At 37.0% G+C, this 11,433-nt stretch overlaps 4 protein-coding genes across 4 annotated transcripts; 2 read left to right on the top strand and 2 right to left on the bottom strand.

Moving 5' to 3' along the window:
• PKNH_1124900 (uncharacterized protein) lies at positions 1-1,097 on the top strand (the record flags this gene model as incomplete). Its single annotated transcript, XM_002261389.1, has 2 exons — positions 1-93; positions 204-1,097. 2 exons carry the CDS (start codon positions 1-3, stop codon positions 1,095-1,097), a joined length of 987 nt encoding a protein of 328 aa, XP_002261425.1.
• Positions 1,098-3,503: 2,406 nt separating this feature from the next.
• Positions 3,504-5,877, top strand: PKNH_1124800 (KIR protein; the record flags this gene model as incomplete). Its single annotated transcript, XM_039114137.1, has 4 exons — positions 3,504-4,169; positions 4,313-4,357; positions 4,480-5,334; positions 5,653-5,877. 4 exons carry the CDS (start codon positions 3,504-3,506, stop codon positions 5,875-5,877), a joined length of 1,791 nt encoding a protein of 596 aa, XP_038969757.1.
• Positions 5,878-6,802: 925 nt separating this feature from the next.
• On the bottom strand, positions 6,803-7,534 carry PKNH_1124700 (conserved Plasmodium protein, unknown function; the record flags this gene model as incomplete). Its single annotated transcript, XM_002261387.2, has 1 exon — positions 6,803-7,534. The coding sequence occupies one exon, from the start codon at positions 7,532-7,534 to the stop codon at positions 6,803-6,805; it is 732 nt and encodes a 243-aa protein (XP_002261423.2).
• Positions 7,535-7,727: 193 nt separating this feature from the next.
• PKNH_1124600 (hypothetical protein, conserved in P.knowlesi) lies at positions 7,728-9,821 on the bottom strand (the record flags this gene model as incomplete). Its single annotated transcript, XM_039114136.1, has 2 exons — positions 7,728-8,954; positions 9,738-9,821. The coding sequence occupies 2 exons, from the start codon at positions 9,819-9,821 to the stop codon at positions 7,728-7,730; spliced, it is 1,311 nt and encodes a 436-aa protein (XP_038969756.1).
• Between the last annotated feature and the right edge of the window lie 1,612 nt (positions 9,822-11,433).

Here is an 11,433-nt window from a genome sequence, read left to right as displayed (position 1 = left end):
ATGAGGCCGCAACAATCAAACTCTGGAACACTTTTTCCTACCATGTTATTTCTCTGTATTCTTATACTATGTGCTACGCATTATTTGGATAAGGTAATAAGGAAATTCCATTCACAACCACCCCCCTTAACGTATTCTACTAATATTATTGGCACCCTCTGCGCCAAACCTCCCCCATCCCCCCACTCATTCCTTCCTTTCAGAATGACCTTGGAAAAGTATCCAATAAGAAGAGCGGTCACAATGTGTTTAACGTCATAACTAGCAGAGTACTCAGAGGATATGATGAGACGGAAATAGAATCACGAGAACAGAACAGCAGCAACAACAATCCCTTCCTACCAGGGAAAAAGGGACTAATGGACGCTCCATTTAATGAACGAAACAACAACCGCAACAAGGACAACTTCCCATCACCAAAAAAGAAAATAAACGGTCCATTTTATCAACACAATGAGAAAAAATTATTCCATCGATTAAATGCGTCCACACATGGCAGAAATGGAAGATTCGAGCTGTATGATCGTGGTGATCACCACCCTTGTGTTGCAGATGGTTATGATGTGAGGGATCCATCATATGGCAGCACGGGGAAGAATCGCTTCAGTGCAGTAAAAAGGCGCGACCGTTCTAATTATTTATTTACTAGTAACAGTTCTATGGATAGCACTTCTATGGGCAGTTGCAGTTCTTTATTTACTGGCAATAGCACTTTTACGGACAGTTCCATGGATAGTTTAACTGACCGCTCCATGGACAGCTTAACTGACCGTTCCATGTATAGCATAACTGACAATTCCACGGACTCCTTAACTGACAGTTCCATGGAAAGTCTATTTGACCATTCCATGGAAAGTCTCTTTCCCAAAAGGAGAGATGTTCATGGTGATTATCCAACACCTTTTGTAAGAATAAGGCACGGTGGCAGTCGCAGGGGGCAAATACCTGCCTTCAGTGGAAGGACACGTCCCTTCCGAAATAGGAAGGTACATAGGTACCTTCCTGCCATTTTCAAAGTACCTATACTCCAATTTATTAATACTTTTGCATGTTGTTTATTACTCTCCATTCCCATATTATTATTATTAGTATTTTAGTTGGCACTATAAATAGTAGACTCATTCGAATAATTAATTATTTGTAATACCGAACGTGGTATATGTAATACGAAACATGGTATATGTAATACGAAACATGGTATATGTAGTACGAAATATGGTATATGTAGTATGAAACATGGTATATGTAGTATGAAACATGGTAGATGTAATGATGTAGTATTATGGTGTGCACAGACCACCTTGCGCACAGATGTAGGAGGGGGGGATGGGTAAGTTTGGTAGAAATATGATAAGGTGGAAAGAAGTTTTCCGATAAAAGTCGAAACAGGAGTAAATTGAGAGAAGGGAAAAAAGTGAATAGTCAATTCTGAGCAATTCGCCCTTTTTCCTTTTTTTTCCACGGAATTACATGAGGGGGGTATGGATGAATGAGTAGGTGTATTAACATATATATAATGTATAATATAGATTCTATGTTAGGGAAGGAAGGAATGATTTCGTCAAAGTAATAGGGGCCTTCTATATATTTCACCTGAAAGTTATTCATAATTGGTGCTGGAGTTCTTTATTCATAATGTGTGGTACACCGTAATGGGGGGTCATAGTGGAAAATCGTAAGGAAAGGTCACAGTAGTGCAGGGTCATAATAGTGAGGGGATCGTAGTAAAATATGGAGGCGAAATGTGGAGGAATGATGCAGAAACAGTGAGTTCATAGCTATTAGGTGCATACAGCATATGTGATTGATGGTGAATATTTTTCAAATGAGCAATCCATTCCTCAATTCATCGTGCACACGCTCCTAATGTTCCTTATTTTACTAATTCAGTATATGGAACTATGATTTGTTCTAATATATTTATAATAATGCAGGTGTACATAAATATGTATTATGGTTCTAATATATGTATACATAATGTTCCAAATATATATTCACAGTTTTCCCTAATGCATATACATACATAGTACTGCAAAATATATATACCTATAATACTGTTCGTGTACATACATACATATATACATATATATATATATATATATACAGTTATACATATATACATATACATGTATGTATATATATGCATATGTACGAGGAATATGTTTTTATCAACTTTCTTACCACAAGCTACCCCCCTCGTCTGAAGGAAAAAATGGAAGCACAGAATAAATGAAGAAGTATCATGTGCTCAAAATTTCCCTAATATAGGAAGGGGGGGGGAAGAAAGCGGGGATTATCATGTATGATGTAGTAATGTACAGTAACTAATAGGGAGGATATGCTTCCTCCCATATATAATCTCCATAGTATATATAAACGGACATGAAGAATTCTTCTGTTTGTTGATGAAATATATTTTAATGTAGTGTACGTTTGAACTCCTATGTTAGGGGGGAAGGAAATATTGTACCTAATGTTTTACATACTAGCTGGGGAAGCACGATGTAGTTATTTCAATAGTCGAACATTGTTATGAATGGAATCACCCTATGGAGGAGGGAAGAAGGTGAGGGGAAGGCGATATATATATGGGGAGCATGTAAAAAGTGCTCCCTCCCTGTGCGCCTTTCCAATGTTATTTTTCTATTTCCCTTAACTACTACTAGTTCTCCTGTAATTATATGAATATATAACCATTTGCTATATATGCATATATATATAGATATATACATATATATAGGAAGTATATATATATAACATATGTATAACGCCCCCACCACAGAAAAAAAAAAAATAATATTTATATGTATATATACCTATACATAGTTATCTATATACCATATATATATATATGTAATGCCATTACCTAAGGTCGAATTAGAGGTGAAGTGAAATGAAAGGAAAGGAAAGAAAAAAAATTCCCCATTTTCCTTCTTTCCTTTCCTTCTTTCTCTTTTCTTTCCTTCTATAAGATTTTTACCCTTTTCTTTTTTACATCCTTTTCCCTTTCTTTCCTTTTCTTCTTTCTCCTCTTTTTTAACATAGAAGATATATAATAATATAATAAAAATATATATATATACTACCACCACAGTAATAAATAAGAAAAAAGAAAGAGGGTTTTCCGAGGGGGAAGAAAAAAAGAAGGTTTCTTAAAGGATGGAAAGTAAGAAGGAGGAAGGTTCTTCCTAGGTTATTATAACAACAATATGGCCTGGTACTTATCTGCTTAAATGAAGGAAGGAAGGTTTTGTTTAAGGAAGGGAAGAAAAAGAAGGTTTTCTAAGGGAGGGGAAAGGAAAAGAAGGTTCCTTAAAGGAGCTAAGAGAAAGAAGATTTCTTAAGGGAGTAAAAAGAAAGAAGATTTTGAAAGAGGGAAAAGAAAGATTTTAAGGGAATGTAGAATAATTAGGTTAAAAGTGGAAAAAGAAGAGGCTTTAAGGTAAAATTAAAAAGAAAAATAAAGTAAAAGGAAGAAAAAAGAAGAAGTAGAAGAAGGAAAAATGGCAAGCGACACGAATATATTACCCTCACAAAAAATATATGAGGAAATAAATAAAAGGAACAGTTGTTTCGCGGTTCCTGGTGGAAGTGGAAAATGCTGTATGAACGGAAATGGATATTATTTGGATGATACGCTGAAAATATACGGATATATTGATGACAAATTAGCCAAGAAAATTACAGCAGTCTGGCATCATGCACCTGAACTAGGAAATGGGGACAATTTGACCGACAGTGATCGCTGTAAATTTCTATTTTTTTGGACAGGTAGTCAAATAAATAGTAGGTTAAGTAGCCTTACCACCACATTTGGGAATGCTATGAGTACAGTTTACACACAATTGCGGGGATACCATTGTATACACAAATGCACGCTTTCTTATGATGGTATCACTAGCGGGCTCATGTTCAAGTGGGCTAAAGATTTATGGGACTATTATTATGACTACAGTAAGTTGAATGGGAAGGAGGGGGTTAGTGAGCAGCCTATCTGTAAAGCGTTGAAGACGAAATTCGAGAGGGCAAAGCAAGCACACTCATATTTACAGAGCAGTTGTGATAGTAGTCCATATTGTAACGCATTTAACAATGGGAAGTCAACTACGAATGCAGAATTTGCCGCACCGAAGGAATTAAAGTGCAAAGGGGATGAGGAAACAATTGCAGTAAGTAGAATAATGGACATATATATATATATATGTATATGTATATGTATGTAATATGTATTATGCATATATATGTATATATGTATATGTTTCATCCCCCACCATCACATCCCCCCTTCAAAATATTATACGCGTGGAAGCAGGCGGAGGAGGAAATAATGGAGGTCACTAGCCCACCTGAATTAGGGGTAAAAATTTCCTTAAAATATATGTAGACATGCATCCATGATATATACATATACATATATATTCATGTATGTATGTTCCACACTTCTTTTTTTTTTTCTTTTTGTTAACATTTCACTTATAGGGGAAGAAATTAGGAGAGTTGCCCTCAAGATTGTTGTATGAAAAATTCGAGAGTAAAGAGGGGAAAGGTAAGGGGAAATGCGGAAGTACGGAAATTCAGAGCGTGAAGGATGCCCTGAAGGCTGTACTGGAGGACTACAGCTGTGTGGGCGACTGCACAGAGAAGGTTCTATATTCATGGTGTTACGCAGATAAGGAGAAGGATAGTACACTTTACGGGGAACCTTTTAATTTCTTCTACCTATGGTTGTGGCAGGAGCTGCTGAAACATGGGAGTGCGGGTAATTCCTTTTCGCCCATTGCGAAAAGAGTTTACGGTGCATTGAGGGATATATCCCCTCGAAAGAACTGTGAAGACATGTGGGAGGGCATATATCTAGATAGAAGTAGTGACGACTTCTATCATAGGAAAGCATTATATGAATATTTTGTGGATTATGACACTTTGATTAGGCACTTAGGGAATGGTAGTGTCCCAAAGCAGTGTGATTCAGCATATCATCAACATTTAGAACAAATTAAAAAAGCGTGTCCTGCTTTGCAGAAATATTGCATAGAAGGGGAGAGGGATTCAAGTAAAAAGGAATATTGTAAGTGGTTTAATGAACATCAAAATAAGAGTTACTGTGACAATGGGGCACTAACAAAATTGAAATGCACAAAAGTAAGACTCAAACCAAATCCAAATCCAAACCAAGCAGGAAGTAGTGGTTCCTTTTCCGAATCGGGAGGACATCATAATGGTGTTCCTGGTGGGGAAGGAAAAGGTGGTTCCGATGGTGGTAGTATTGTTGGTTCTGTGTCTGGTGGATTAGCAACAGTTGGATTGCCAACCATAGCGTACCTCATATATAAGGTAAGCAAAAACAGGGGAGCAAAAACAGTAAAAAAACAAAACAGCAAAACAGCACAGAACAACTGTTGTAAAGAACACCCTAATAAACTCCTTCTCTTTTCTTTCCTTTCTCTTTCTTTCTTTTCTTTTTTATTCCTTTTCTTTTTTATTCCTTTTGTTTTTATTCCTTTTGTTTTTATTCCTTTTGTTTTTATTCCTTTTGTTTTTATTCCTTTTGTTTTTATTCCTTTTCTTTTTATTCCTTTTCTTTTTCTTTCCTCCTTCTCATTTCTTTCCTTTTCTTTTATTTTTATTTTTTTCCCCCCCCCCTTCTTTCAGTATAAACCACAACTCTTCTCCTTTGGAAGACATAACAACCGCTCCTTTGGACATGGAAGGAATGGATTGAACAGGAATGGTCAAAATAGAGGAAGATCTACCCTTAGAAGTGAATTGAACACATCATTGCCTGACGACCACGACACTTCCACCATCGGCGGATCGGATTCCATGACGGACACATCGAATTATTCTCTTCCATATACCACTTCTTCTTATAGATGAAGGAAGGGTGCTTCCTCAAAGAGGAAGGGGGGAAAATATAAATAATCATATGGGCTGATAAAGTGTGAAAAGAGCAAAAATGGCACTTCTCTTCGCTCCCTCTTTCTTCCTCTATTTTCTTTTTTTTTTTTTTTTTATTGCTTTTCTTTTTATTCCCCTTAACTAACGGTTATGTGTGCTCATCCCCATTCTTTTTTTCCTTAATTTTATAGAGGCGTAGGCGGATATTTTATTTTATTTATTTTTTTTTTTTGCGAAACCAATTTTGTTGATGGTTTTTTTTTTTTTTTTTTTTAATTCCTCCTTTTTTTTGTTTCTTTCTCTTCTTTAATTGAGTTATTCCACCGTGGAGTGTAATGAAGGTGGGATTCATATATTTCATAGCTCCAGATCAGTACACATTTTTTTCCACCTGAGAAAAGAATGTGACGCACAAAAGGGCGACAAAAAAAAAAATTAGTTAAAAATTATACTATATCGTACAATTAAAAAGGAGCGCACAATTTTTTTTTTGATCACTTTTTTCCACGTCGTCTTTGCGAAAGCGAAAAGCCACTTGAGCAATTCGAGCTACTCGAGCCAGTCGAATGAAAAGTTCATGAAAAAGGGCAGCCCCCCGTTACTAAACGTTTGGATGACGCTTCATTTAGATGGCGCCCCCATTGGGACGATTTTTTTCTTTTCTTTTTTTCTGTGATAACTGATCTGGAAAGGGAACCCCCTCCTCTACTTTGTTCTAAATTATAAAATGTAGCTTAAATCAAAACACACACACACAAAAAAAAAAAAGGAATATGTATATAACTGATAAAAGGTGATAAGCCCCACAGATGAAGGTAGTCCCCTCCCCGGTACAGTTCTCCATCACGTGGTGTTATCCACTGGGTCCTGCAAAAATATTGATGCAAGAGGGACCGGCACAAATCTACCTTAACATAAAAAAAAGGACAATAAACGAAGCAATAGTAATGGCGAGGATAATTGTCCGCCTGGTAGTATAGTACCTGATATTTTTCATAATTTTATGTATCTTGGGTATCTGCTCATTTAGGAAGTTAATTTTTTTCATTTGCTTTGTGATGGAATTATTTTGTAACTTCAACTTCCAGTTGGTTTCGTGGCCTATGGAAATAATATTGTCCAGTTCGCTGATCGAATATTGGAGAGCACTTCTCTCCTTGATAACGTGGTTTATTTCATTATTTTTGTACGCGACAGATGAGCAATCTTTCTGTGTGCAAAAATTAATCCTGTTGTGTACGCATATTTTATCAAACATATTCTTAAGACTCTGTAACTGAATTTTAAATTTATCAAAAATGCTGAAATATCTGGAAATTTCCAAGACGTATGTTTTATTTTGACTAAAATGAATTTTCATTATATCCAGAGTTTGTACTCCATTTTGGTATAAGTTTTCCAATTCGTTTATTTTTTTTTTATTGTTGGAAAAAAATTCTGGAGGGCAATCTGTGTGTGCACTTTTTTTCAGCCTATCATTTTCGTAACTGTTTATGTTTTCTTTAAGTTCGCTAAGCCACTGCTCAAAATTAATTTGTATATTCCGAATACTCTTTTTATATTCCCTATACCTTACCCCTTCGTCGTAATCGCTGGTGTGGTCTTGGTCATCCAGGACACTGTACTTTTTCTTCATTGTGTTTATTTCACGGGTGAGTCGAGCGTGCACGTTTGCGTTTCGTCTGTATAGTGTCTTCGTTACGTTTTCTCCGTGTCCGTATAACGTCTACGTAACGTCTCCGTCAAGACTCAGCTGCACATGCTTCACTTGCGTGACCGCCTCCACACACGCACACACACCTTTTTCCCCCAAGGACTTTGTTAACTGTTCATTTCGTTTCAGATTTGTCTATAGGCAAATTGTCCTGTTCTTGTGGGGGAGGTTGGCATTTTAATAATTTATTAGACAAATTTCTTCCCCCCTCCGACTTCCAGAACTTCCATAATACAATAAGGAGGACTGCTCCAACAATTATACAGACCGCGAAGTTTATATAGTAATAGGCATTGTTCCGCATCCCCCCTGGAATAGTGTAGAAAAGGTTGGTTACAAAATTTGGAATCCACATAAATAGAACAAGCACAACTAATATTAGTAGTATCCACTCATGCGTCTTGACTTCCCCACGGCATAATCTACAAATGAACCTATCTCGCCAACACTTTTTCTTTTTGCATGGAGCTTTATTCTTTTCGTTCTTTGATTTTTTTTCATTTTTCTTTAACTTTTGTTCGTCACCCTTAAGAGGTGATTGTGTTAAATCCTTTTTGGAATCGGACTGGGTTAAATCCTTTTTGGAATCGGACTGGGTTAAATCCTTTTTGGAATCGGACTGTGTTAAATCCTTTTTGGAGTCGGACTGGGTTAAATCCTTTTTGGAGTCGGACTGGGTTAAATCCTTTTTGGAATCGGACTGTGTTAAATCCTTTTTGGAGTCGGACTGGGTTAAATCCTTTTTGGAGTCGGACTGGGTTAAATCCTTTTTGGAATCGGACTGGGTTAAATCCTTTTTGGGGTCGGACTGTGTTAAATCCTTTTTGGAGTCGGACTGGGTTAAATCCTTTTTGGAGTCGGACTGTGTTAAATCCCTTTTTCCGGGTGATTTTTTGAAAAAACTACCGAAAAAACTTCTCTTCTGAGAGTGGCGATTTTCTCTTGTATTGGGAGGTGCACCATTTTTTTTATCGGGAGGTGCGTTTTCCTTTGTTGGATTGAATAGGTCCATTTCATTGTCATGCGAGTCCTTTTTTTCTAACAGGTCATCCGTAGGAGGAATATGACCAAGGACTACATCATCCTCAAGGTCATCATCACTATCATCATCATTTCCGTCAACTGTAAAAGGAGATGAAGAAGGGGGGCGATGTTTATCGCCCCCCTTCTCCTTCTCCTCTACATCTGATGTTGTTGGAACATGTGGTCTATCTGATTGTAATGTCTTTAAATGATCATGCGTCTTATTTATATCATCTTCTTCTGAAGAGGAGGATAATGTACTACTTGAGTTTCCAACGGATACATCATCATCATCCTTTAATGTGCTTAATGCACTCACCTAAAAAAAAAAAAAATAACAACGTATATATATACATATATATATATATACATATACATATATATATAAAATATGCATATGTAAGAAATAGTCTAAGGGGAAGGTGGGGGAAGGTTTTCCTTCCCCCCCCACATCCCCCCTTTCCTTTTCCTCTTCCTTTTTCCTTCCTTTCCCTTCAAAGCATACTAAACCCTAAACCCTTAACCCTAAACCCTGAACCCTAAACCCTGAAACCCTAAACCCCAAACCCTAAACCCTGAATCCAAAACCCTTAATCCCATAAACCCTAAACCCTAAACCCTAAACCCTGAACCCTAAACCCTGAACCCTCAATCCTGAACCCTAAACCCTGAACCCTAAACCCTGAACCCTAAACCCATGAACCCTAAACCCATGAACCCTAAACCCATGAACCCTAAACCGTTGAACCCTAAACCCAGAACCCTAAACCCTAAACCCTAAACCCTAAACCTAGAACCCTAAAACCAGAACCCTAAGCCCAGAACCCTAAACCCTGAACCCTAAACCCTAAACCCTGAACCCTAAACCCTAAACCCTAAACCCGGAACCCGGAACCCTATACACTTGAAACCTTCCCCCCTCCTTCCCATACACTTTCATTCCGCCCATTTTTCCGTTAAACATGAATAATAAATATGAATAATAATTTTGTGTGGCAAAATAATATATAATATATAAATATATATATACGTTTTAGCCCACACCAAATTTTCCCCTATAGTTGTCAAAAAATTATAAATTCTTTTTTTCTGTTATTCATACCTGGTGTTGATAATTGGTTCGATACCATAAGAATAGATATGCAAAGATTAATGTGGATGCTTTTATAAAAGAAAAAGGTGCCATTTTCTTTTTTTCTCACGTCTGCTGTATCTGGTGTTTTGCTATATATTTGGTATGCTTATGATAGGTTATGTTCATATATGATGTTGTGCATATGGGTGTTGTTATTCGACCTAACGATGCACTTACTTCTTCTTTATTCTTACGGTAAATGTGTAAATGCATTCTATGTAAGGAATTCTTAAAAATGTAGATCAATAATAATTAATTTTGAAAAAAAAAAAATCAAATATTGTAAAATAGCACGCACGCAAAATTAATTATATTTCGTACAAATGTAAATTAAAAAATAATAATATTTTTTAATGATTATTATTCTTTTCTTTTTTTCCCTCCATTGGAAAAAAACAATATGAATCATTCACTCCTCTCCCCCACACCTTCCATTCTATATGTCATCACCTAAAAGGTGTATAAGAGAGGCGAGTTAATTATCTACATTCCTGAGTACAAACAAGAATAAAAAAAAGTTGCATATATGTTTTCACATACGTGCGCTCACATTTTTTATTATCCTTATTGCTCCCCTTCCTTATTTCAGGTAAAATCGAGAATAAAAGGAATAATGGAGGGATAAATTAAATTTTTACTATATCGAAACTTTCGAATAATCTTCGACCATTGCTCATGTTTTAGGTTTTACGAGTTTAGGGTTTACAAGTTTTGGTTTTACCAGTTTAGGGTTCAGGGTTTAGGGTTCAGGGTTTAGGGTTCAGGATTGAGGGTTCAGGGTTTAGGGTTCAGGGTTTAGGGTTTAGGGTTTATGGTTCAAGGTTTAGGGTTTAGGGTTTAGGGTTCAGGGTTTATGGTTCTAGGTTTAGGGTTTATGGCTCAAGGTTTAGGGTTCAGGGTTCAAGTTTTAGGGTTTAGGATTTATGGTTCAGGGTTTTTTAGGGTTCAGCGATTAGGGTTTAGTATTTAAGGTTCAGGCTTTAGGGTTTGAGGTTCAGGGTTCAGGGATTAGGGTTTAGGTTTTAGGGTTCAGGGTTCAGGGCTCAGGGTTCAGGGTTCAGGGTTCAGGGTTCAGGGTTCAGGGTTCAGGGTTCAGGGTTTAGGGTTCCGGGTTCAGGGTTTAGTGTTCAGGGTTGAGGGTTCAGGGTTTAGTGTTCAGGGTTGAGGGTTCAGGGTTTAGGCTTCAGGGGTTCAGGGGTTCAGGGGTTCAGGGGTTCAGGGGTTCAGGGGTTCAGGGGTTCAGGGGTTCAGGGATTCGGGGGTTTAGGTTTCAGGGTTTAGAGTTTATGGTTTAGGGTTCAGGGTTTAGGTTTAGGGTTCAGGGTTTAGGGTTTAGGGTTCAGGGTTTAGGTTTTAGGGTTCAGGGTTTTAGGGTTTTAGGGTTCAGGGTTTTAGGGTTTTAGGGTTTTAGGGTTTTAGGGTTCAGGGTTTTAGGGTTTTAGGGTTCAGGGTTTTAGGGTTTTAGGGTTCAGGGTTTTAGGGTTTTAGGGTTCAGGGGTGTAGGTTTTAGGTTTTCATTTTTTATTTAGTATTCATCTTCTAGTCATTGTAAACAAATTAATAAAGGTGCCATGGAATATGATAAAAATAGCAAAACGATTCTTCTTGAATTTACGTTGTTTCTATTGGAAAAAAGAAATTTAACTAGAACGGGACGTGTGAT

The sequence above is a fragment of the Plasmodium knowlesi genome, assembly GCF_000006355.2.
Source record: "Plasmodium knowlesi strain H genome assembly, chromosome: 11".
Taxonomy (NCBI): domain Eukaryota; phylum Apicomplexa; class Aconoidasida; order Haemosporida; family Plasmodiidae; genus Plasmodium; species Plasmodium knowlesi.
The sequence above is the reverse complement of the archived record's forward strand: the minus strand, read 5'-3'. Positions and strand labels throughout refer to the sequence as shown.